The 27,755-nt window shown below is 41.4% G+C and overlaps 1 protein-coding gene across 1 annotated transcript; it reads right to left on the bottom strand.

Annotated features, from left to right (window-relative positions):
• lancl2 (LanC like 2) lies at positions 1 to 27,342 on the bottom strand. Its single transcript, XM_022743581.1, has 10 exons — positions 26,980 to 27,342; positions 25,820 to 26,024; positions 20,015 to 20,132; positions 19,710 to 19,917; positions 19,339 to 19,486; positions 10,727 to 10,873; positions 8,181 to 8,363; positions 4,496 to 4,672; positions 3,025 to 3,097; positions 1 to 2,103 (listed from the first exon to the last, which is right to left on the bottom strand). Exons 2-10 carry the CDS (start codon positions 25,982 to 25,984, stop codon positions 2,027 to 2,029), a joined length of 1,296 nt encoding a protein of 431 aa, XP_022599302.1. The 5' UTR covers positions 25,985 to 26,024; positions 26,980 to 27,342; the 3' UTR covers positions 1 to 2,026.
• Between the last annotated feature and the right edge of the window lie 413 nt (positions 27,343 to 27,755).

Below are 27,755 nucleotides of genomic sequence, written 5' to 3'. Positions count from 1 at the left end.
TATAGGAGCTCTATTCATTTTATTTCCAAACTTTGCATGAATTCTGTCATTTGACCTTTTGTTGGGGAAAAACACTTAGTTACATGTCACTGCTCTGTCACTGAAGCCCAGGAGTTTAATGAGGAAAAAATAAGCACACAGTCATATCTTAACACCAATTAGGCCGAGTCAAATCCACATACAGGGACAAAGGTCAAACACTTAACACGTCTCCATTAATGTCCAGAGTCCTCGGTGCTGGGAGCGGGACACACATCACCACCAAATACATTTAAAAAGGACCAGTGAACCAGGACGCACATAATTTCACATGTGACATTATTCTCATGCAATGACATTCATGACGAGATCTCTGCAAGAGAATTAGGCATTTATGTGCATTCACGTGCTGTCGGACATCTTGGATTTTACTCTACTTTACAGCTGAGCCTGAAGGAGACACATGGAGACCTGACTAAACTAAACCAGAGAGAAACCCAGTGACGATGTTGGTTTTGTTGTTAGTCAGAATTTTAGGTTGACCACCTAATAATGTGAGTTCTGCTACGACCTGCGTCTACTAAACAGCCAATAGGAACGCAGCATGAAACGATGCACTAATTGACGCTTTGCTTAGCCACCTTTGGTTTAGCTTCAGTAGCTGTGTCTCTGTTCAGAGGCTGCATTTGAAGACTGACCTTCCACTTCCGAAAAACTCGTCCCAGACTTATCCCACAATTCACCAGTGATGACTCACTTTTCAAAAAGAGAATAGGTGAAATCATTTGAAGACATGGTACATACAACAATTAGGTTGGGGGGGGGGGTAACTGTCCATCACAGACATCACTTTGTTGACAGTAGGAGAAAATTCTCAAATTACCCCTTTTTGTTTTAATAGTATCAAGTTTACACCTGCTGATGTAAACCCAACCATACAGGCCAGTTCTTCCATGTTCGAACGTGCACGAGACAGAGGTCTGACTTTAAATGTCTTTCGTCACTAAATTATTTAAACCGTCATGTGTCATAATATATTGTACACAAATCCATGTGTGGGGATACAATACTATAATTCAATTATTTAAATTAAATAATGTAGCTTGGACAAGTTTCAGCAGAAATTATATCAATGCAAAACAAGGTTGTTTTTTCTGGTGCCTAAACAACAAAGTAAAAAGCTTTTATTTCAATTCAGACATCTGTCACATTGTGGGGAAAAAATTCCTCTGTCTTTATATTTCAGCTGGGCAACAAAAATAAGAGATAACCTCCATTTAAAATGGTTGAAAAGTAAAGTAAAAGGAACATGTTATCAAAACAAGCTAACTAGCTTTTGGCTTCAGGACAGGAGCTTATCATGATTTCTGTGTTACTTTGTTCTAAATCACATTCATTTATACTGCTCCAAGTCAAAGTGAAAAATAAATTATTTTTGTGAATTTGAGTGTGCAGAAACTGTTAATGACTCAGCAGGTGTGGAAATAACATGAGCTGAAAGTAACATCTAGTGGGAATCAGTGGTAATGTTGGCAAGCTAGGCAGACTAGTTTTGAAACTTTTTCCCACCATGTGACAAACACCTGGAGAAACAGCACAGCTACAGGTACAGGAAGAGGAAAACCACTACATCGACAGGATATGAGGCACCAAAAGCCATTTACAGTGAGCATGCAGAGGCATAGGAATACCAAAACACACACATACACACACACACCCTCTTTCTCGGCGCTACGATATTAAAGGCTGAGGGCGCGATCGTCTGTGTCCATGCCGACGACGACAGGCGACCTCAGAGTTCCTGAAAGGCCCAAAAGGAAGCTAGAGACAACTCCATCAACATTGTCCTTCTGTCCCTTTTTCTTAATGGACATTTCTTAAGATTTGTTCCAGGCTCATCCTCAGTCTGATTTGGTCGACACTCATTCACGACCACGGCTGAAAGCTGTATCGCAAGTACATACTCATCCTGTGTTTGAGTAAAAACTCAGGTCAGTTTGTCCCCGCCCCCTCCTTTTCATCACCCCCGGTCCCGTCAGTTGGCAGGTCAAAGTTCAAAGGCAGGGAAACAGGAAGCTTCGGGCACCGCCATCTCTGAGAGGTAGTGGATGGCCCCCGCCATACCTGAGGAGGAGGAAGTCACGTTACTGCCAGCTACACATGTTACAGGCTGAGTCTGAGAACATGAGCTGGTTGTAATATTTAGACCAACACAGATAATACATATTTACAGTGTGTGACTATGCTCTCTATGCTAATAAATTAGCTATTAACTGAATGGTATAAGATGTCAAATTAAATATGGTCGACACTTGACTGAAATGCTGTTCAAACATGATTTATACAGTAAAATGATTAGGTCATGTATAGAGATATTCATCATATAATCTTGGCATCTTTTAAGATTTTCCTTGTGTGTTATTTTAAACTATTATAACTTCTTCTGTTCATGAATTATTTTTGCTATGTTTTTTTAGGTCTCTATGGTTTTAGAGATTCACCTGAATAAATAAATGTAAAATAAGTCCGTGTGTGCATGCAGACATGTCTCCATTTAGAAAGGTGTATATATATATATAGTTGATTGGCCAATGTTTCCTATCAACAGATTTACTTATTAAAAGAACAGTTTCACAATTTTTCCAGTCTTGAATCAACACTCAGTTTCTTATATGAACGTTGAAACAGGTTTGTTTCCTGTAAAAGTTCTTTCTAATGAAGCTTCATTTTAACTGAATTAAGAGCAATTTGTATCAGAGTTTAAGTCTGTGATTAAACCTGCTGCCTCTCTGCAGTCACTGCCTCATTCATACACATGGGAGCGTCTCTCCTGTGTTGTGCTGCCAGTCGTGTCCTTTGCTCTTTCATTACAGCCACTCTGACTTCACACAGACTAAATTACCCAGAGTGCTGATGGGCAGCAGACTAACTGTTTGCAGCACAAATTACAGGTCCGCTATTGCACTGATTTAAAACCTGTGGTTCTGGGGAGGGAGAGCAGCTTGAGTCGAACTGGTGGAGAGTTCAATAATAAACATTCGGTACCTTCAAAGAGAGAGTAGGGTCTGTCCGGGATGCGACAGCCGTGGGTGCCGTAGTCCAAACACCACTCAGCAAACTGGAGAGAGGAAACAACATATTAACGGACATTCACTGATGTGTGCTCGTGACAATGACAGAAAAATATACATCAAATATTTATACGTCAGATGATCGCTGCCAACAACAACAACCAGCGCACGACATGTTCTTTAATTCTGTTCTAAGACGGAAAAAAGCTGTGGGCTCACTTTCATCATTTTAGCCATTGTTGCTATGACAACCTGATACTCACCTGTTCCATTGATGAGATTTTGGGGAGGAGGATTTGTATGAAATATGAAATATATGCAGTTAATAATAAAGTGGTGGTGAGGATCGCTGGTGGAAAATCCAGTTTCTTCTTTCATAACAGAAATAATTAATTTTAATTAAATTATGAAATATGACCATACTGACAATAATGTTGAATACTACTGTCTTAAAAAGGACTTCACTGATTTAGACTGAAAAAAAAAAAAATCCACCACACCCAGATATAGTTTTTTTCTTCCATATATTCTTAATTATCTGTCAGAACCTGGCGCCTACATTACCCACAATGCAACTGGACTGCTGTCAGCTGTCAGTCATGTGGGTGTTCTATGTTAACAGTGGCTAATGGAGCCTGAAGCAGATTTGAGGAGCGTCCCACAGAGGTCTGGTCATGTCCGTGCGTCTCATTCTGATTCCTTATATGACGGAACATTTTTCACAAACATTCACCTGGACTCAAGGACGAACTGATTAGATTTTGGTGTCTAAAGATCAAAGGTCAATGTCACGGTGACCTCACAAAATGCGGTTTTGGCCTTGTGAACAATAATTCTAGTTTAAGTTTGTCTTCAGACCGACAAGAACCGACTCGAGTGACATCGCCTGGGAACATTTATCAGACTCCAAAGAGTGGCCTCTGGGGACAAAAGGCTTTAAACAACTTCATTCACATATGCACTGGTTCTCCCAAACACCTAGAAAGACTTTGAAGTGGAAAATCCCTTTTTTCTTATTCCATCAGGGCCACTCATGCTCTCCAGAGACAAGAGAAAAAGTGGCTGGAGGTGCTGGGACTGAGATTCAATGAACAGTGGCTTTAAAAATATCTAGATCCCTTTACTTTTTGTGCACTTTGTGTTGCAGGTTAAATTGGAAATTGATAAAATTGACATTTTTGTCACTAATCCACAAATAATACATAGTAGTTCCATAATTGTTTAGATTTCTATCTTTTCTTTTTGTTGCGTCTGTAAAAAGATTTTCTGAATGAGCTAGATTCGAGGCTGTGATGTGTATTCATTTTTCACAAGAGGAAAATCTCCCATGTGCATAAGATTGATTAAATCACACCACATTTTCCCTTCTCTACATGTAGGACACATACAGATAAAATGAGGCTGGTGCCAAGCTGCACAAGCTGCAGAAAAAGCCTGGTCCTTACCTTGCAGGCCCGGTACAGGTATTTCTTGTCTTGGGTGACCTTGTAAAGGGACAGGAAGGCGTAGCCGTTGCCAGCGGTGCCGTGGCAGATACCGTAGCCTTTCCTGAGCAGGCCGCGCTGCCAGATCACCTCAGCACAGTCTGCAGCTTCCTTCAAGTACTTCTCCTCCTTAAACACCTGGGAACACACAGAGGAAGCCAAATTAAAAAAATGTTGTTAACTCTTGCAGCTTCCCAGTCTGCACGCTGAGTAGCAGCAACTAAATACCAGCTATAAAACAGGAACTTCAACCCAGAACAACCAGTATGAGCTTTAATCCTCATATCATTTAATCCATACACTGAAGAAAACATCCTCCTGACAGGCTGGCTGCTCTATTGTCCCCTGGAGAACAGCTGAGAGCCGAGCCCACGTACAAGACTGAACGTTCCCACGTGTCCAGACCTCATTAGTAGGTAATAAGGCTAATCCAGAGCAGAGCGACGCGTCTACGTTTCATAAAGAGCCGACACATCACCTGTATGAAGCTGAGGAGACAAACTGAGAGAGTGTGAACATGTGGAAACTGTCAGTTTGTCTGATGAGGAGTGACTTTGTTAACCAGCCTCCAACAGCAGTGTGACGGCTTCAGACAGGAAGTGTGGATTTATTACAGCTGCAGCTGTAATAAATCCACTTCCAGCTGAGATGTAACCACTTCCTGGTTACATCTCAGCGCACGTTAGCAACGTACGTAGGAGTCGGTCCAGCCTTTAATTTCCTTGGACCGAGTTACTGAGCAGAATATATTTTACCAACATGTTGAATGTATGTTTTGGAGTATTAACCACAACATATTTGATCTAATTTATTTTTATATACATTTAGTAGTTTTCAGTAGGTTGTGGAAACATAGTTGATCTCATTTATGTTGATCTAATTTATTTATATTATATATTTAATTGAATAAAATAATCTAAATATATACATCTCTTTTTAATTTTTTATTTGTTTTTCCGTTGAATTGTATTTAAAGTCCACAGTAAAGACAGTCCACTGTTAATAATAAATGCGTGGTCTTCCCAAAGTCAGTGAGTGATCGTGTTAAATAATCGTGATCCCAGTATTGATCAAAATAATCCTGATTATGATTTTCGCCATTATCCAGCAGCTCCACAACAGAGGACAGTAAAGAGACAGGTCCTCCGCCTTTCAGATGAAATCTCTTCCTATAATATTTACTGTCGCAGTAAAGGAGGGACACAGAAGCTTCTTCAGTCCACAGACACTAAATTATACTTTTATTTAGGTTTTCCCTAATTCAATTCAATCTAAAGTTTGTTTCATTTGTTCTAGCAGAATATGAATCTCTTCGATGATGAAGCAGCTACATCCAAACCCACTAACAACCTGCACCACATTCATCAGGCTGCTGTGATCCGTCTACTCCAACCTCGTCACACAACCACAGAGGAAATGGTTAAAGTAAAGTACCCAGTGTCATTACGCCTGTTTGTTCAGAGCTGGTGAGGAGGTGAACAATTCACAGAGCTGAGACACCAGTAAAATGAGCTCCTGCGTTGTTTCGCCTCAGAGTGGGTCCTGCGGTTTCCACGGTTACAGAGAAGACCATGGCAACAACCCGCTGATTGAAATCAACTTTTATAGTTCATATGAAATGGGCACTTGAACTTCCTGGAAAACAACGATCAGCTGACGTGATCCTAGTGAGTGTAGATAAAAAGTTCAACCTCAGTCCTCGTCTTCCACTTGTGCTCCAGACTCCACCCCCTATCAAGAGTTTAAATCCAAAGCCTCTCCCAGTGGTGGAATAAACCTCTCTCCTAATTAGCCTTCACGTCCTCTGTGGTAACACTCCTCAAGATATCCACTGTAGATCACTCAGAGCTGAACAATTACAGACTCATTTCTAATCTGCATTTCCTTTTAACTTTTACAGAAGATCCTTTTCAACAGTAACATGTTAGAAAAGCTCCAGCATGGACAGCACGGCTGCCCTTCTTCTCTGAGATCTCAGAGCAGAATTTAATACAAAAGTTTGATTGACAGACTTCCTGCAAACATTCTCAGCCCAGTGTTGTTTTCATTATGTATGATCCCAGCTGGGAAACATTATTAACCGTTAAAACGTCAACTGTACATCTGTCTTACCAAATGACCACAGTGCACTGCATGCTCTTACTGTCTGTCTCACAGACATTAATGTGTGGAGGGTAAAAACATTTTAAAACTGAATGAGGAGAAAAACTGATTCTTTTAACAGGACCCAAAGCAGCAAGAGAAAAACTGCACTCAGTGTTTGGTTAAAACACACGGAGGAGTGATTTAAATTTTAATTCTCATTTTAACAAGGTCATGAAAACATCCTTTTTTCATCCCAGGAATATCACGAACGTCTAATCCTAACCCTCTTAACTCAGAAAGACGCTGAAATGCTCATTTACACTTTCATTACCAGCTGTTTAGGCCACTGTAATTCCCCTTTTCCCTCGCTCTCACGACCTGCAGCTTTCAGAGCTTATAAAGCAGCTTCTCCTCCCTACATCACATTTCATTCATTTTATGTTCCTGTCAGATCACTGAGGTCCACTGACGGCTCCGCAGCTCATCTTTTAAATCTTCCATGTGTCCCATAAAAGTATCTTCGAGGCCGACTTCCAGTTTAACATCTCTGAACTGTGGGACTCACTGCCTCTGGATATTAGACTGACAAACTAAAGGACACTCAAGACCGATGTTTTTAATTCAGAGAAATGTTACAGCCGTACTCTTTGTTTTAACCATCAGTTTTCATATTCATTTTTATCCCTTGTGTTTATTGTATTTGTTTTTAACATTTTATTGTTTCCTGCTACGTGAAGAATATTTAAATGAAAGTTGAGTTTCAAATAGAAATAAATTACTACTTCATGGGTCCTTTGATGTGAGACAATTTATCACATAGCTGGTATATTAACAAGCTTTGTGTTGCCTAGCAACAAGAATGATGCAGCGCTCCTTAAGGCTTATCTTCATATATTACTACAGATGGTCCAGATTTCTCTTTTCATTATTATCATCACTCTGTGAAAAAGTGATGTTAAGAACATGCTTCCTGAAAGTGACTCCATCATGCTCCAGTCTGCTGTAAATCAATGTTTATGACTCTAAATGAAAAGCTGTATACAGACACCACAGCTGACCTGAAACGTTCCTCTGCAGCTGCTAAAATGCTCGTTCTGCAACAACAAGCAGATCTGTTGTGTGTTCTGCTCGCAGTGAAACAGCGATGAGCCACCGTGTCTCCCATTGTGTATTGTTCTGTGTGTGGCGCCAAAGAGTCTCTGCATCAGTGAGACGAATGAGAGCGCCAGAATAGCAGCACATTAGCTGGCGAGTGGTTTCCTAATTGCCAAGAAAAGAAGAAATTAGCCTACAATGCATCACTGCAGTGTGTGTGTGTGTGTGTGTGTGTGTGTGTGTGTGTGTGTGTGTGACTACTGAAATGAAAGAGTTGTTGTTGAGTCAGGAGGGGAGTGTTCACAAGCCCAAATAAAAAGAGATTAACCGCTTTTACGACTGTTCGTTTCAACATACATGTAACACAACATACGTGTACATGCAGTTCACGGCCCTGCCACAAGGTGCCAGTGTTGTTCATGTGATAGACAGACGTCACACAGTACGGAGCAGAAAGCAGCCTCACCTTATGAGCCATGAGAAGCATGTGGATGACGCCCGGCGCTCCGTGGCACCAGTGAACCAGACGGTCGCTCTCGTTGCTCAGAGACGACGGGAAGTTCCCCGAACGAAACTTCTTGTGGCGGACATAGTCGATGCTGGGACGGACCAGCTCCGACAGCATGTCTAGAGGGACCTTTGCTCCCGGCTGAAGAGACAGAGACAGAGATTAGTTTAATTTCCACTGGTCAGCTCCGTTTCCTTTCATACCGTCCTTTAGTTTCAACACGTTTCAACACTGTAGTCAGTTTGGAGCTGAACTGAGAAAGATGGAGTCAGAACAGGAGAGAGGAAAACTGGGGAACAGGTTTCTACTATTGATAACAATTGTAGAAACTCATCATGTAATATCTCTGCATAATGTAACCCAACCCAAGCTGCCAAAGTTGAAGGTTAAACTGTAAATTATTTAGATTTCTTTGAAAGCTTTTTATATTCAACATCTCTGATCAGCCACAACCTGATCTTCATGTCCTGTGTTTTGGTTGCTGGCTGGTTTTTGTCTCCATCACGGTTCAATCTTCAGCAGACACATTTCCAATATTGTTCAGAGTTAAATGAGGAAATAGATTTCAGACCTTTACTCCCTCTCTTTATCGTTTAAAAATGGCTGGTATCCTTTTATTTCTAATTTTCATTATTGATTATAATCATGATGGTGACTAATATCTTATGGTTTATATAGCCTCCTTGTAACATACTGTATGATTTACTGGTGAGATCTGTCTATATAAGGAATCACGATGCTTTTCTCTGGTTTACTTCTCTTTCCAACCCTGCCCTGAAGACGAGCCTGTGGTGGTGGAAGCCGCTCGCCGTTTTATTCCCTTTTTCTGATTTTTTTGTTTCATATTTTAATCTGATATGTCCTAACACAATAAAGGTATTTTACCTTTATCCTTGTCTCGGTGCGAGTGTGCCTGAAGTAAGCTCAGCAGCTTCCTTGTGTCTATATTAACCATTTCAACTTCAAGAGCACCTGGTATCAACCTGGAGATTTACTGTGTGTGGTGGACATGACGTGTTAGCGGATCCATTTTATATAGAAAGACACCAGAGCTCATTTTATGTGACGTCCTCGGATCAAATTCAGGCTGTATTACCAGAATCCTCTTCAGCAGCTTCATAAATGATTAACTGATAAACAAAATAAGAAAAAAACAAAGCGGGTTCTTTAACGGGTCTAAATGGACTTGACACCGCCCCTCAGATTGATGCAGGGATGAATTATTAATTTCCAGTAAGAAGAGAGTTCGGTGTTAATGAAAACATCAAAGAACAAGAACAGAGACACAGCACAGTCGTCTGTCGACTTGTTTCAGTGACAAGAAGAAGAATCATCCAAACAGACTCAGTTTCAAAGTCTGTAAACAAAAAGAAAAACTAATTCATTTCATCTAATTTCTATCTAATTTAATCTAATTTCATATCCGTTTTTGAATGAATTTATTCTCTGGTGTGTGATGTTGCCAAGAAATAATTAAATGCCACAGTGAATTTTTTTTTTTGGGCTGTTCACCAGCTGTTAATATCTCCACCAGCCCCAGACTGGAGGCAGACACAGATCCACTTCACTCTCATTTGCAGCTACTTCTTAATAAAATCTAGCTGAGCGGCCACCAGCCCTCGTGTGATATCAGACTGCAGGAGCTAGCAGCTCCACTGGCTCTCAGCCCGGGACAGTAAGACCCTCCCAAACACCAGGCGTTAAACCACTGACCCACTGATTAATGTTTCTTGCTGCACTTAATACTGGAACGAGTCCAGTGTGGTTCTCTTACCAAATACTGAAGCTGAATCACTGCAGAGTTTAAAGGGTCCCTGAGGATCAGATCTAAGCATTAACATGGTTTTTGACCGATGTGGTGGCTCACCAGGATTTGTTCTAATGGCATTACAAAGGTCGAGGTCCTCGCCGGCTGTGCTTGGAAAACCCTGATTTATCTGAAACCCGTCCTGACACATTAATAAACACAAAAGAGAACTTTTCCCAAGAGGGTCTATGGCAGAGGTTTTCAAAGTCTGAGCCGTTTGGACCTCCCCTCACCCCACCTTTGCTTTGTTTCGCTCAGTAGCTGGATGCCTATGGGATCATGATTACGTTACTTTATCCAATAGACTCAACAACTGAGGCAAGATAGTCTAATCCTGCTGATTGACATAACATGAGACTACACCAAACCCATGAAAAAGGTCAGTCCTGAGGCTTTTACTAGTTTCTCACTCTTTAACCAAATCTCACATTTATGTAATAACTTGTAATATTTTTTCCTTCCATTCACTGAGCCCCCACCTGGTGAGGCCACCTCCCACTCTGAACACCTCCGGTCTATGGCACGACCAAAATACACCTGTCACATCACATAACTCACGACTGATGCCTTGAAAACCATTCTCTGCTATTTCCATCTGCAACTGGAGTCTGATCAGAGTAGCATGAAAACATTTGTCTAAGCTGCAGCACTAAGGGGATCTTTGAGACACACAACAACCCTCCTTGCCCTCCCTTACCTGCATGAGTAGGCAGTAGATGCCGGCCAGGCCGTGGGCCGCCCCGATGTACTGCTTTTTGTGCCATTCGTAGAGCAGAGGGCAGCGATCCGTCTTCTTCTGCTCCGCTGACATGTTCTTCCCTGATTCCATCATGGCTGTCACCACCTGAGGACCGGAGACAGAGAGATTTATCCAGACAGAACAAGACGTCTTTTGATTTCTGGGAACAGAATTTGTCCTCAGGTTTCGCTGCATGTGTTTAATCTGGAGAACATCCACTGAGAATCGACTTAAAGTTTTATTCGGGTTTGACCACACTTTTACCATCAGGGCCCTTCGACTTTGGAGAATCTGGGACTTCTTTTAAATCACTTCTTAAAACCCATTTTATAGACTTAATTTATGTGGTGTCGTCTTTTTATGGTCCCTTTATTATCCTTCTATAGCTTTTATATGGCATCTAGTCTCTCTAGTTGTCCTTTCTTACATTGAAGTGTATTGTAAGTCTTTCCTCTTAATTTCACCTTATTTCTTTTGTTTATATTGCCTTTGAGCCTCTTGTCATTATTACTTCTGCCTCAATTATCAAACCACTTTGTAAACTCATCATTATTTTGTATGACTGTAAAATGAAGCATGACTGTATATGCAGTGTTCAGACAGTGTATGATGTTTCAAAGATATATGCAGATATTATTAAGAGTAATTCAGAAATATGAGATTTTTAAGGTTAATATATTTTTTTCCATTAGAATTCAAATGTATTTGCTCCTAACTTTCCATTTAGATTTATACTTTACAGCTCATCTCCATTTTGAGACCATAATTCCTTCCACTCTTTCCCCAAAATGGAGGACACAGGTCACCCCTCCCTTGGCGTCTTGATGTAACGCCTCCTGCAGCCTACATTTAACTTCCACCTCCTCTTATATAAAACAGATTCATGTGAACACGACCGAGGCAGAAAAAGATCTGACGCCCTGCTTCTCACCCAACGGTGCTCGTGTCACTGTACTTCCAGTGATTCAGCTGTAATGTCAGTTATACAACATGACAACCACACACTGCGGCCATCGCCACAGCAACAACAGTCTGCCTCTCTCTACTCAACCACCAACAGAGGCCTGGCTGCTGCCTTGGCAAGTTTCGTAAAACTTAACACATCCACAGCTCCTCCTCCTTCACTGCACAACCTCATATACAGGAATTATTAGCCACACCGTCCTTTGAGAGAACAGTGAGACGTCAAATCTGGCATCATCAGTTTTTACTTCTATATGAAGATATAAAACACCGTTATCATCACATCTATATCAAAATGCAGTGGGATAAGGTGACACTACATTATACTTTCATGGCACAGTCCTTCCCAAAGTCTTTTATAATGTGCTTTGAGCTCAGACTCTGACATCTATAACAACTACTTATGTTCCTTTAGATCTGAGTTCAGCTTTCAGCTCGTGGTTTCACTCCTGCTTCTGTTTCTTTCAACCAGTTTTACACTGTCTTCATTTGTTGTCCATAGTCATGCAATCCCAGTTTATCCAATGGAAAGACGAAGCAAAGGCCAAAGCTGTTGGAATTTGAATATTCTAAGTTTAAAATCACTGTATTTTGATGAACTTTTGATAATCTGACAATTACACTATTTCTATTATTTATTTTAGAAATCAGCCTGTGTCATTCCTTTATCACAGAAGATCAAGATCTCACACTGCGAGTCCAACTTCTTCAGCCCCCTCCTCTCAGTTGCAGGACTGCCTTTAAATAGTTTGACAATTAATGTCCTTTTTAAATTATACATTTTCAATTAGTTTTGCATGATCGCCACATACTGCTGCATGGACAGGAAGCTGCCTACATAGGAGAACTGCTGCAGCCCTACTGTGTACACCAGCAGGTCCCTGAGGTCCAGGATCTGAGGTCAAGGCCATCCAATTAGTTTAGACTTGCTTTTGTTTAGTTTTATTTAAATCTCTCTTTTGTAAATCTCAAATTAGTGAAATCTGGAAATTAAGTTTGTCCCTCCTCTGGTTAATGCATTTAGCTGAAACAGCTGTAAAGACGTCATGCTGGGCATTTAAATGTAAGGAAGCAACAAAGGTCGAGAGAATTAATATGTTAATGTAAAATAAAATTTCAGCGCTGCACATGGGATTTTCCACTGACATTTGAAATGTGTTCAGGGCGAACTGAGACCTACACACATGCCTCAGTGCCTCCTGTAATGAAAGGGCCAGTGTGGGAAAGGAACAGAAGGCCGAGCGAGCCCTGAGAGGAGCTAATTAGCTGAGAAGGTCAACAGCTGAACTCAGCAATAAGGAAGCCACAGATCAAATCCTTTTCTCTATGGGCAAAATGTAAATATTCCGTTTAAGTCAGACATGCTGAACTCTGCTTCTGGGTCAGGTCTGGGTTGTTTGGTTGTTTAAAGCTTCAGGCTCAGATTTAGTTAGTTGCAAATGTCATTATTAAATTACTCTTCTCTCTCTCTGATAGCGTCCATACTGTGTGCTGCACAGAGATATTAAACGCCCTGTGGAAAGAGCGAAATTCAACCTGGTAAGCAAATGCTTCATAATAAATTAAATTAAGAACCTTCTCTGTTCAGGTTCAGTAAGGTCGAGTTTAAAAGATGCACCAGAACCTTTAAACACACAAGGTGAAACTCTAAATAAAACTAGTAAGACTCAAGTCTGTCGAGAATAGTTCGGAGCTTTTTTATGTTTGTACTTGACTCAGTAAGAATGGGGTTAGACTTTAAACGCCGGGTCAATGTCACTCACGTTAAATGATTAAAACTGTATCATCTTAAAATTAAGTGTTGGGTATTTGATCTTATTTATAATTAAAAACACACAGGTGAAGTTGAAAGAAGTGAGTACACCTGTGATCACTGTAACAGCTTTGATTACACCTGTGCTAATTGCAAGAGGTTATAAAATAAAGCTTTCTGAGTTTTGGGCTCCGTCTATTTACCTGAACAAGTAAGAAACCAGACTGAGACTTCATCAGGATGGAGAGGGAACATGAGGCTACTGAACATGAGCAGAGAAACAGTGGGAGCAGTGGTTAGGAGGTGACGGAAGAGTCATAGTACCAATAACAGCCGACACAGTGGATGGGAAGTTCACTGTTTAAGCAGCAGCCCTGCACTGAAAAGCAGACGGTCAGAGCTACTGACTGTGTTTCAGTGACTGTGAGAGGGAGACTGCAGGAAGTCAAGATATATAGACAAGGAGGAAACCATTATCATCAAACTGCAGATTAAACTTTGCCAAAGAAGATGAAAAGACCAAACCAAAATAAATGTTTAGATCAGATGGAGTCCAGCATGTCTGGTGAGGACCTGGTCAGGACCACCACAATGACTGCACAGTGCCGACCATGACACATCGAGGAGCGAGTGTCTACATGAGAGCAAAATGTGTATTCATATATCTATCTGCATTATGAACGCAGGTTTGTACCCAAGCACTGAATACAAAGATGAATCCAGGTCTCAAGAAACAGCACGACAGAAATTTTCCAACTTGACAGTGATCCCAAACACACTGCAAAAACCAAGAGTTTTTAAAGATGAAAAAAGTGAAACTATGACCTGGTGTGTCCCCTGACCTGAATCCAACAGAACACCTTTATTATCTTAAAGCAGATGGTCGAGCAACAAAACTCCTCCAGCAAACAACAGCTGAAAAAGAATCATCTGTGAAGAAGAACAGAACATCTCTCCTCAGATTTGTGCAGGACTGACATCATCCATGTCCAGGTAGATGAAATCTGTCATCAAAAATAAAGGCGGATGTAAAAATATTACTAAAATAGATGAAATCCATCATCTATGGACCTTTTGTTAAAGTTTAATTAGTCAAACATTTCTGTTTTCCAAATTAATTGGCTTGATTCTTCTTGGGCTTTGGCTAAAAACATATAAAACTGTATTAAAAAGGACAGGACCTAAAATTACTTAATATTTTAGTAATACTGACCAGAGTGAACTCAGCTCTGTTGTATATTGTACACAGCACAGTCAATTACAGAGAAACTCAATGTGCTTAACACACATACAACAACAACAAACTCATAGATCTTCATTTAACTCTTTTTTGCAGTATTTTTGCAGAAGTTTTCATTTTGTTGAGTGAGAGCACCTGCAGACTACAACCTCTCAGAGTCTTGTTTAGGGATGCTGTGACGAGGTTTTCTTGCCGCCGATACCGATACCGATACCGATCATCTATGAGTGAGATCAGCTGATCCACGGCCCATACGGATCATTTTTACCATGCATTGCAGATTGCGTAAAGCGGGCGTTCCACCCTGGTTTTACCAGTTGATCTTTGTTCTCTGGTCCTGAGCTCTGGGTAGTGACAAAAACAATCACTGATACAAGCAGCTGAACTGAGTTTCCTCTGCGGGGTGTCTGTGCTCAGCCTTCGAGATAGGGAGAGGAAAGGAGCCGGTTGAGGTGGTTCGGCCATCTGGTCAGGATCCTCCTGGGCGCCGTCCATTGGAGGTCTCTCAGGCACATCCAACTGGTAGGAGGCCTCAGGGTAGACCCAGAACACACTGGAGAGATTATACATCTCATCTGGCCTGGGATCGCCTCGGATTCCTCCAGGAGGAGCTGGGAAATGTTGCTGGGCGGAGGGACATCTGGAAAACTTTGGTTGAACTGCTGCCACTTTACACCTGACCCCGGATAAGTCAATGCAATGCCAGTCAAATGAACAGCTCTATAGAAACACCGTCACTGAGTATTGTAACGTTGTAGATATTAATTGATAATTAATGAGGCTGATGATCACTTGATGGATTTGGTTGTAATGTACACCCTCACAGCCAGTACAGATGCTGAAGCACTGAAGGGCTTACAACTTGCTTTATGCTAGCTAACTGTACTTTGAACATAAAACCTCTACAGCCCAACCCTGTCTCCTAAAATTACATTTATGTGCTTCCTGGTTCTGGAAATAATGTCTTGTGTCACTGTTGACTCTTTGAATATTAAACAAAGATGATGTTTAGAGTTTATCATGTGAATAATTACACATTGGTTGTGTAAATTGTTCTTTAAGGACTTGATAGTGGGTTTCTGTTTAGCTGCTGGTTGGTTTTAATCGTCACATTTGAGGGTTGTGTTGAGGATGATTTCATAAGCCTCACTGCAGGTTTCTGTCAACTCTGTCGCCAGCCTGTATCGGTGAGGTTATATACAGTGTATATGTGTAGTGGTGTAGGGGCTGGGGGCTCTGAGTCAGCAGTTTATTCTCTCCCCAGGGAAGATCGAGGGAGTGAAAAAGAAAGGAAAAGAGCTCTGCAGCAGCAGTGGCGGCGGCAGCGATATCTCCCTCATGACAGAGCAGATTTACAGCCAGCCAGCTCATTTACACACGATCCCTTCACTCCAACACATATATACTCATCTATAACCAGCCCTGCCTCAAATGCTCCTGTTTTTCCCCACATCTAATTCCACCCTCTCCCTCTCTCTCTCACACACACAAAGCTCCAATATGCAATCAACTGTCCCTCTAAAAGGGAGAAAATGTAATTTGGGGTAAATTAATCTGTTTGCCGAGTAAATTTATCTGTGCAAACAAACAGGAGCAGCGGGATTCAGCACCAAGAGGATTGAACAGGCAGAGGCTAATCTAAGGGCTCTGAATAAAACTGGCCTAACAGATTCAAACTAAATTAAATGTTAAAGTCATTAATTTGCATCTGGAGTGGGACGAAATCTAAAGCTGATGACAGAGACTCAGACTGTGAGTCAGTGCAGTGAGCTGGAGGCTGGAGAGCAGCCCGCTGATACGTAACATCATGTGTGTCTGATACAAGCTGATCGATCCTGATCAATTCCATTTTCACAAAAGCAACATCTTGATCAGATTCTGCACAGGTCTGAGTGCCAGTGTTGATTACCAACATCACCTGTCTCCCCACAAAGATGCTGTTTCCCCAGGGTTTTCCAGTCTGGAGTAAACACTGAATATTCATGAAGAAAAATTTCAAACGGCCATGCAGTATTAATGCACTGTCTGCTTCAGGCTGTCAGCAGCGGGACCAACACATAATACTGTGATTTGGTCCAGAACAAGACATCTTAAAAAGGTGCATTCAAGTAACAAATATTTTTATATTACCAATAGATTACCAATAGGAACTTTCTGTGTCTTACTAACATGGCATCTGCTGCAAAACTCAATCCTTTTCTATCTTAGATCTGTCATGAAGCAGAGATACTGTATCTGTCTGTAGGCCAAACAATAAACAATCTGGTGGTAGAAAAACACAAACTCTTCTTTAAACTTTCTTTTCTTTTCAGCAATGAGCTACACCGTCTACACTGCACGCTGAGGAAAACGACGGTAGTACTCATAACAAGGCCGAGCAGAAAACCTGACATAAAAAATACCACAAAGAATGAGAAAAAACAAAAAAACTAGAGTGAAAATCTTGACATAAAGAAAAAAATGTCTGACAAAGCTCCAGAGAGAATAAAGAAGATAAAAAAGACCTCTAAACGGCAGCCTGGAGCACAGTCAGTGTTTGGTAAAGCCCGCAGAGTGCTGCTCTGTGTGTGTGTGTTGGTGACAGATATACGGTGAAATAAACAGAACCGCAGTGCTGCAGGAAACTGGAGCTTTAAAGCTTATTCATAATAATAATAACAATAATAATAATTATTATTATTATCATTATTATTATTATTATCATTACCCTATGACTAACACTTCTAACACTAGTCTATGACCTGAGTGCTTCCGCCCAATCTCAGCCCATCTGCCCGTGTGTGTATGTGTGTGTTGTGTGTGTGTGTGTGTGTGTGTGTGTGTGTGTGTGTGTGTGTGTGTGTACAGTATATGTGTTTTGCTCTGGCACTTTACCAAAGGGGACAGCTGGTCCTGCAGTTTCTGCAGTGTGTATGTGTGACTGCTTAGGAAAATAGTCAAAATGGCATGTGGAGGGATTATTATTCATTGTGTGTGTGTGTGTGTGTGTGTGTGTGTGTGTGTGTGTGTGTGTGTGTGTGTGTGTGTATGTGTGTGTGTGTGTGTGTGTGTGTGTCCTCTGTGCCCTGGTTCTAGTGCCCTAGTCCACTTTTGTTCCTGCTCACTGAGAACATATGGTTCTGACATCCTTGAACATTTCCACCTCCTCAACATTATTTATTCAGACTGAAAAAGTAAAACACTGAAAACTAGAAAAATCGCTTTGTGCCGTCTCTAAGAAAACTCAAATCAGAGACTTCAGCTAGCAAAATCACATTAACCACAGCTACACCAATAAATCAGCCAGGAAATAACATACTGGTAGATATGAATTTATCACAGATCTGTGCCACCATATAATTCAGCCAATAACTGACCAGAGTTCACACCACAGAAATTTAGAAGCACATATGTTGGTTAGAACCTTTAATAATCAAATTAAAAGGTATTTTTATCAGAAATGTTTTTTTAAGTTATGTGTTTATTTACGAGTTTATAAAGTAATTGTTTTTACATAATATTGAAATCAGTATAAAACATGTCATGTATATGTATGTCACATGTAATTTTCTCATTTTGTATGATGTCATTTTTTATTTCACATTGAGGTGAAGTGTAACATTAGCCCTCGATGGGTTTATTACCTCACCTGCACATGCTCTCCACAAACAAAGCTATATGCTATGTATTTCTAATGTTTTATGTGTTCGAATAAATAAAATAAAATAGAAAATAAATAAAGTCAACATCCATTTATAATTCAATGACACGCTGAAAATGTCACAAACGAGCGCAGGGTTAATGTCGGCTGTCAACCATATAAATCTGTCTCCAGGTGCTCACTGAAAGAATATTATCGCATTGTAGAAAAAATGTAATCTGACATTTTATCTGCTCGTCTGAAGCTAAACTCAGACCGTGAATCAGCCTCTAAATGATCACAGCACATCACTCTACAGGGGAGACCACAGGTAGATATAACAGAGCTGAGTTAACAAGGTCAGGCAGTGAGCAGCTCTGTTGACACCTGGAGTCAATTTGTTGTATCACTGCAGTGAGATGCTATAAACAGATAAACTGTGCCTAGAATAAAATAATACCTACAACCACAGTGACTGTACACATGGGATGGGAACGACTGTCGCCTTACAAAACAGAACTCAACTGTCTTGCCAGCAACCAGCACCTACGGAGCGCACTGTATTACGCCACAGCCGCAGGTCAGCCGGGTAAATCCGAAAGGCGCCTTCTCCGTAGGCGCACTTGTGCGTAGGAATACGGTAGTTCAGCAGTTCAAAAATGTAGTGCCAAAGGAAAGTGCTGCTTTCACATGAAGATAAAGAGCTGACAATATTCTACATGAAGCTTCATTTAAACAGATATTGGATTGTTTTGGTGGGCGTTTTTTTATTTTAAAAGACCCTAAAACCCGTTTTTTCTTGTGGCCCCGTGCACAGAAACACATCGCTCTGCCACTCTGCCGGGTGCTCCTGGACGTTCCTCATCAACCTTCTACGGTGGGTAATGTAACGACTATTCATGAGTACCTTACACAACCCCACATCAAAAAACATGAACCATCCCTTTAAACTCACAACGTTTTACAGGTTGAACTGTAAAAATGTGTTGACTCACCTTCGTGATGGTGCTCTCGTCCACCGTGTCAGCTCCTATCTCTTTGTTGATGTAGAGCAGAGCGAACAGGTAGCCGGCCCGGCCGTACAGCAGCTCATCTGGCATCTCGGAGTCTGGGCTCAGCACTGCCCTCTGCAGCTGGAGGAGTCTGACAGAAACACAGGCACTGGTGTTTGTTCAAGGTTTCCAATGAAGACAAACCACTAAGACCCTAACTGTGTGTCCCACACATGGGCTGTGCTGGGTCCCCTCAGGTTTATTATAGGATAAGTCTCAAGATATTCTATGATAAACTGGTGGCACCACAAAGTTTGCTACTCAGTTAAGTTGGCCTGTCACATCCATACCAGCATCCAGTCGTGGCCACTAACCTTGACAGACAGTCTTGGCTGTCAGCAGTGTTGTTGAGTTTGTGGTGGACCACTGCGCCCACTGCCAGTGGCCCCGCATCACCACACAGGAACGTCACTTTGCGGCCGTTCAGGATCCTCATGGCCCTCTTCACATAGTCCAGTGCCCTCTGCAGGTGGGAGGCCTCGTCGGAGACCCGGTGCAGCTGCAGGTACAGCAAGGCAATACCTGTAGTGAAGACAGTAGAGTAGATGTTATGGTTGAGCCGTTCACTAGGGATCTGCGCTAGTTGGAACCGGCATGTCTCATGGTGCTGGACACAGACCTGTCCAGCCAGTGTAAGTGGAGAAGTCATGGGGGTCAGCAGTCTTCAGGCCCTCCTCCATCTGCAGGAGGAGATCTTTGATCTTACTCTGGACCTTCTTCTGGAATCCTGCACTCACCTGAGGAGGAGAGAGCAAATTTATAAACAGCAAATTAAAATATTCACTATTATTAATATCAAGGAATATCAATTGCAGTTTCTAGGGCTACGTCCACACTACAAAGTTTTCATTTTAAAACGATGGAGTCCATCTAGACTATCACACCTGAAAATGTGAGTTGGTGTAAACAGGAAGTAGATTGTCTACTCTACGTCAAAATGCAGAATTTAACTGAACAACAGCTGCTAGCAAAGACAACAAGGTCAGTGACACTGTAATTCATTATCATGTCGTATTCACCACTGGTAGTCCAGGCTGATGAGACCCAATCAGGAGAGACCGTGGGTGTCTACGTCATCGTTTCCAAAGGTCTCTGTTTTCGCCATTCCTCAGAGTTTTCAAACTACAGTGGGGTCAGCAGAGTTTCCAAAAACCTCCCTTTTCAGAGCTTGAAATCGCCGGAGTTGTGTGGACGGGAGGAGGAAACGTAACAAAAGAGATGTGTTGTAAAACGAAAACGTAGTGGTGTGGACGCAGCCTGAATCTCTTTAGATCTCAAGGTCTTGTCCTCAGATCAATTATTATGTGTGACAAACCCGGAGATATCAGATTACTATAGAATTAGAATTAAAATACAGAAAAGCAGCAAATGAGCACACGTGTGAGGCTTGAAAAAGAAAGGTGGTAATCCTACTAAAATCTCAGACATCTGGCAGAAGGTTACGACCCACTCGTTAGGATTCATGTCAGGAAACAGCCTATGTTAATAAGGTAATTTTCCACAAGGCCCCATTTACCCTTTACAGATCTTACAGCATAGGTCAGATCATGCTTCAAGGGCTGGTTTGATCATGGATATGCAGTTAATTAATTCTCTACAGGCCCCACTCACAGTCAGCCGACAGAACTGTATGACAATAAGGACTGTGGAGCTTCCCGAGTCAAAGCAGCTACACAGATTTCAGACAGTGTGTCTCACACCAGCCACCTCCTCAAACAAACACAGATGGGAGTCTGGGAGCACACAAGAAATGCAGGAGCTATTTGTAGGACTCAAGGCCCATTTACTCCTATCCACTGGCCTGATAAATTAACAGGAACCACTTAGAGAATAGGTTTCTGAAAGCAGGGCCTATGCAAACAGTTTTTCACAAGCTGGTGCCTCTCTGTTTTACTCAATGGATGATGGGTTGTAAGGTTGTGCAATCTCGATGTATCTAATGAATATTATCATTAGAAAATAATTAATATAAAAAAAACAAGAAAAAGCAGAAAATCCTCACAATGCTGCATCTGGCAAATTTGTTGTCATAAATAATTATTTGCTGTCAGTGACTTATCAATAGATGATCGACTAAACCCCGCCCCTGAATAACACTTGTCCAATCATAGCTTAGAAACCGTAATTAGGCACAACAGGTCTGTAAAGCTATGCCTTTCGCAACACATTAGCTTAGTACATTGTTAACTCTCTACGTTATTTAGCGAGGACACAGGTTACATGAAAATGAACCTGTTTGGAAGCCGGTCCTGAACGCTATCAGAGTCTGGGCTAATGTTAGCAGCTCTGTCACAGCTGGTTACACCTAATAAAATCTGCTAGCAACAGTTATATAGCCGACACAGTAGACTGTCAGTCGCTTTTGCCCACCTCTGTCTGAAATCTGGGATGCATCATTTCAAAATTTGGGAAAAATTTTAATGATAAATCTGCCAACAATAACAACAAATTGATTCATCAACAACAATTTATTCCTATGTCACTGGTGGGACTTTCCCCCGACCAATTTGTATCGTTATCTTCCAGGGTACACTATCATCAGTAAACATACAGCATCTTCTCTAGTCTGCCCCAAGTTTGCATTCAGTCACTTGTCAGTCAGGGAATCCATTTCCCCCCCAGTACAGTCCAAACAGAACAGACAGTCCTTGAGGCTGAAACCCAGAGAGCCTGACCAGAGAGTGGCCTCTGTCCTCAAACAGAGAGGATTATGACCCGGCCTTTCTGTTCTCTCTGCTTTGACTCACTGTTACTGTCATCATGGTTGAAGGGATCGATGGAGGGGGAAAGAGAACAATGCAGAGGCAAAGTGACAGACAGGATTGTTGCACAAGAACAAATGTTACTGTTTAACATAACAATGAAACGTTCAGAGAAGCCGAGAGGGGAATGAGAGTGTTACACAAGACTGAGAGCCTGAAGCTCCGCCTTTAGCCCCAATGTGACACATTACTATACAGTTCATACAATACACAATTAGTTATTTGGGTGCTGGTTGGAACTAACAACACACTGACAGTGTCATTATCCACCAGTAGTAGGACTAAAAATACAAACTTGTGTTCATATAGAAAACAGCCCTCTCATTTATTTGAATGTAAATGATGCAAAGGTGCAACAGGGGTGCCAACGTGTTTTTACCTGCCCGGTCTATCTCTTAACCTGCCCTCCCTGTGTGCCTATCAGTCAGGGTGCTCATGATAGCCTGCTGTTTTCTGAGAGTGCAGGCAAAGCTGGTGGTCTTCTCAACAGCATTACAGTGGGATCTCTGTTTAAGAGGGGCCACAGATCAGGGACAATGGGACCTACTCCTGCAGCCCAAAAGGAGAGTGTGCAGTTGGAAGCCTGGTAGGTCATTGCTTAAAACCTTAAAAGATTTAGAGTGAAGCTGAATAGTTTAAAAGAAAAATGTTAATTTCATATCCCCTTTAAAATCAAAATCTTAGCTTTCAAATTATCTGCCAAGCTGTGATAGGGAATTATTTTGGTAGATTCCTCTAAGAAAAATTCCCAAAAAGTACACACTTAGTCTTAATAGAATATAAACCATGTAAAGCTAAAAAAAAAAAGTAGTTTTAGCAACTTATCAAACAAAATTGGCAAATATTCTCCCTCCCTATCCTTCTCCAATGAGGTTTTACTGCTTTTCTCTGTGTTACACTGTATAAGTGTGAATTCTTTGGGTTTTTGACAGTTTGTCAGAAAAAACACGACAAATAAAGACTTCACCTTCAACTTTGGAAACTAGTGATGGCAGTTCATATGACAGACTGAACGATTGATGAATTAATCGAAAGAACAGTGGCTATCTTAATCTATAATGATTTTTTTGTTTCAGCCTAAAACACATTCAATTCTTCTCAGTTCTGTTTGCTGGCCAAATAATGAACAACCAAATCCTTTCTACTGGCATTTTTTTAAGATGGTGGAAAAAATGACATCAGAACTAAATGAAAATGTCAGAAGTCAAATTGTTGTTCTAAACAAAGAGGGGCTTTCTCAGACATCTCATGGCTGGACTGAAGGTTTCTAAGGGAGCAACACATTGAACTCTAAAAACGCTTTGGAAAAAGTGGATCAGCTGAATTCAAAGCACAATCAGGCAAGCAAATGTGACCACACCATCGCAGGATCAATACATCAAGCTTAGTTAGTTCTCTGAGAAATAGAAAAGCAATCAATCACCACCAATCAGAAACAGCACTGTCAAAAGGAGGCAGTCCTGTAGTGGTCTCAGAGGATGAGTAGCAGTTTCTAAACCACTTGTCAGGAGGGAAAAAAGCCCAAACACTTGGGATGAGCTAAGAAACACCAGCATTTCAAAGTGGATGACTCGAAAAATGTCATATTTACTGATGGAGCCGTGTTTCGGATGGATGGCAGTAACAGAAGGGTGTATGTAAGGAGGCGATGATGAAACATGGTGGGACGAATATTCATTACTCCACCCAGACTCAGGAGAAGCACCACTTCATTCTTCATAGACATGCTACACCCTCTGGTTAGCATCTTTGTGAAGAAAGATTCATACTGTGGCAGGATCATGACCCAAACACACGTCAGAGCTTTTGCGACTACAATCTCATTGAACATTTATGGAGACTGAGAAAGCAAAGCAGTCTGTGACATGCCAAGAATCTTTTTGAAGCACTGTCAGATCATGTTGGGAAAACACGGGTCATCAGGTTTTGTACAGACTTGTGGAGTTCATGCAGCTCGGTCATTAAAGCAAAAGGCGACAAAACAAATTCTAAGATATTCTGAAATTCATGTACATTTTTCAACTTTTCACTCAAACTGTTAAGCTCATTTGTTATCATTTTTTTTTAAATTAAATTAGAAACAAACACAAAACAGAAGTATCTTAACTCATGGTCTCTGACTTTTGGACCCCACTGTACAACCGGAAGTTGTGTTACAAACTCACTTGAGTACTCTGAGACAATATTTAGCTTGCTTAAGCAGTGCAGGTAGTGACTGACACATGCTTTCCCCTCGGGGCTTTCTGTAACTGTATGTGCTCGCTGCTGAGACCATTCAGTACTACAAACCACCTTTGCTGCTGCTGCTGAAACCAGCGCTCATAAAGACTTGCTGCCCTCGACACTTCTCTTTCATGCCGAACTACAGCCTCTATACCACAGAATACTGAGGAGACCACTTGAGCTTTGGGACTCGCCAGATTTATTCATGTACCAAAGTCACAGTGGATTCACTGCTTGTTAGCTTGTTAGCCTGTGGACATTACTCCTGATTCCTGCGCGCCCACAGACTTTGGAGAGATTCACTGACTTTTACTGGCTCTCAGTGTCAATAATTGTTTTGCATTAAGACTTGAATACTTTAATCAACTCCAGGTTATTTCTTATTTTCTGATACTGTCATCATATAACGGTAGAGTTTCATTTATTTTCTGTAAAAGTACGTATGTATCCTACAGTTAGGTATTTTGGGAGGATACTGGTCCATTTTGTTTTACTTCCACTTGACAGCAGCACATCATGTTAGTCCTTGAACTATTAGGGCCTGAAAGGTGCGCAATACCCAATACTCGAAAACTCTGAATACTCAAGGACTATAGTGGGTTAGTACCGTGGCCCTGAGAGCTCCACACACTGCAATTTAAGAACAGAGATGCAAATAGACAAAACACAAGCAAATTCAAAAACATGATCAATTTGACACGTGATGCAAATACTCACAACAAAATTCTGAGTATCTGCAGCATGTGTTTTCAAATTGATGTTTTCTGAATTTGCATATGTTCTCTTAAATTGCAGTGCATTGAGCTCTCAGGGCCACCGTAGGTTAGGGTGAGGGTTACTAAAACAATAACACTCAAACCTCCTGATGCTAAACCAAACTACAGCAGCACTAAATCAACACAGTCTCAACAAAAACTAAAAATTATAACGTAAACGAAAGTGAGACTTATTGTTGAGCATCGTTGTTCTAACTCACGTGAATTAAAACACGTGGGGCTTGTGTTGGAGACTTGCTGTCAGCTCACCCAGTTACAACTAACACAGTCTACTACACCAGCTTCGCAATGACACTTCAAATGTGATATTTGGTGCTTTATGCGTCACAAACCAAACTCCACTGAGCCCTGCTGTGCTGAAGTCAGACGTTTCTATAGCAACATATTTTTAATCAGTTGGTGAGAGTTGTCAACTGTCCTGTTTGTCTCCATTTAGCATGAACGTTTGTAACAGTCGTTAGGCTCAGTTTACAATTACAATTACAATGTCACTAATACACCCATGTCAGTCATTACAGATACATTAGTAAACGTTAAAACAAACAGTGACAAGTTTTTAGAAACTACGACACAAGTGCACGTCTGAGTTAAGCTAACTGTAGTTTCTAACATTAGCACGTCAGCAGATGTTATTAAAAATGCTTTAAAATCAAAACCTCTCACCTTTCCTTCTGCATCAAAAGGTTCATTGTAGTCTACGTCGGCTCCGGAGTTGGAGGTGAGGACTCCCTGGTCCCAGTCCGGGTACGGGTTTGGAAAAGAGCGCTCCTCCATCTCTGCCTCTGTAGCCGAGATCAGCTTCAGTCGCTTGGACATGTTATCTCCCATCGCTACGGCGGCTCGGCAGGGACAAAAACCCTCAGGCACACTGTAAAGGCCATTATAGTGGAAATAAGCAATCGCGCTTCAAACAAATTCAATTTTCAATTAAAAAACACGCCAAAGGCGGACGTATTAATAAAATAAGAATTAAATATAGTCATTAAAATGTGTTTTTATTTGTATAACTATATCCGCAATTTATATATAGGCTACTTCTCATTATACTAAAGAAAGGTAGAACAAAATGTTTAAATTAATTTCAAACAAGATCAGAAAAAAAATCAAGCATTACAGGCTAAATAATGATATAGTCCAGGAAAGATACTTTTATTTTGAAAATAACATACTTCATACAGCTTTATTGTAAGGACCAGATTTGACATTTTACATTTAGAAATGCAAATTTCCAATCCAATAATCTATCTATTGTCCCTGACGATATCCATGTATTCATGTCTACATTTGGCAAAAAAGCAGAATAATCTCATTAATATGTTGTTGTCAGTAAAGGCTCCTTTTATGATTATTTCACCAGTACATCATGTTGATTGTGGTTGATATATTAGACTAAAGATTTTGGCTAATAACCTAAAAGGAAATAAGGAAAGGAAAAAGTTTGCCCCGTTTAAACGGTAAAATAAATCAGGAGAATTTTTTTTAAAAAGCATTATTGAGGAATGAAGTTTAACACCTGAGGAAAAAACTTTAGCTAATGAATGTCACCTTGAGTAGGCTAAGCTTTCCATACAGGCCCCGACAATTTATGAAATAAAAAAAAAACATGCAATACATTTTAATATCATTAATAAAAAACTGCTGAATTTTCAGCTCGTCCTTTGTTTTGGTGGCTAATACCAGAACAAGACCCGAACAATAAAATGCAGATTGAATTGCTTGAATGGAGATTCTTAATAATTGTTGCTACACTGAAAATTTGCAGCTTCAGCTATAATTACTAAATCACTGCAGGTAATGACAGGTGGAGTCAGAATGGGGCTTACCAAAAGGTAAAAAGATCAGCAGGGTATCCGCTCAGCAGTCTAGTCTATGTGGTCCCCGGTTTCTTCAGGGCTCGTTTGTTTGGTTGATCCCGGTCTGTGGTTGCGGCAGCCTCCAGCAGCGTCTCTCAGCATCCCAGTGTCCAGGCAGCCTCTCCTGTTTCCCGGTGAATGGAGAGTGGAAGCCGCAGTCAGAGCGTGCAGGCGGTACGGGCAGCCATGTGTCACCGCATCACTGTCTCTCCCTCCTCTGCATCCTCCCCGCTCCTCTGTGAGCGCACCGAACCATCAGAGCGCTGCTTGGCGAATCAGAAATCCCCCCCTCCACCTCCACTTCGGTTTGAAACGCATACCCCGTACTCTCTGTGCAGACCCAACCTCCCCCCCCCCACCCCCCCTCAACACCACCAGCACCACCACCACCACACCGCCTGCAATAACAGCCAGTACCCGTCAGGACCTGTGGTCGGGACCCAGCAGTCCAGTCCAGGCAGCTGACTCTCAAATGTGACTGGTGACAGATGGTGTTGGTGTGTGATGCAGTGCTGCCGGGATTAGGCAATATAGCAAACAAATCCACAACCCCACCCCTTCCACACATACCACCACCTCCCCCTGTCGCCTCTCTCACCTCCCATGTCCCTTTCTTTCACTTTCTCAGCCTGCTTCACTGTGCATTGTTCATTTTATGACTTTAAGCATAAATACACCCTGTATGAGCATCAACCATTGTGTTCTGCCTTTAATGAAACACAACAGGGATGTCACACTTGTGATGT

The sequence above is a fragment of the Seriola dumerili genome, unplaced genomic scaffold, assembly GCF_002260705.1.
Source record: "Seriola dumerili isolate Sdu_G_001 unplaced genomic scaffold, Sdu_1.0 BDQW01000069.1, whole genome shotgun sequence".
NCBI classification, from domain to species: domain Eukaryota; kingdom Metazoa; phylum Chordata; class Actinopteri; order Carangiformes; family Carangidae; genus Seriola; species Seriola dumerili.
The sequence above is the reverse complement of the archived record's forward strand: the minus strand, read 5'-3'. Positions and strand labels throughout refer to the sequence as shown.

Coding starts and splice junctions, on each gene's coding strand:
- lancl2 (XM_022743581.1), bottom strand. CDS start 25,984: ATGGGAGATAACATGTCCAAGCGACTGAAGCTGATCTCGGCTACAGAG. Junction 19,918..20,014: donor CACTTACACTGGCTGGACAG/GTCTGTGTCCAG, acceptor TCTTCACTACAG/GTATTGCCTTGCTGTACCTG. Junction 10,874..19,338: donor ACGAGAGCACCATCACGAAG/GTGAGTCAACAC, acceptor TCCGGTCCTCAG/GTGGTGACAGCCATGATGGA.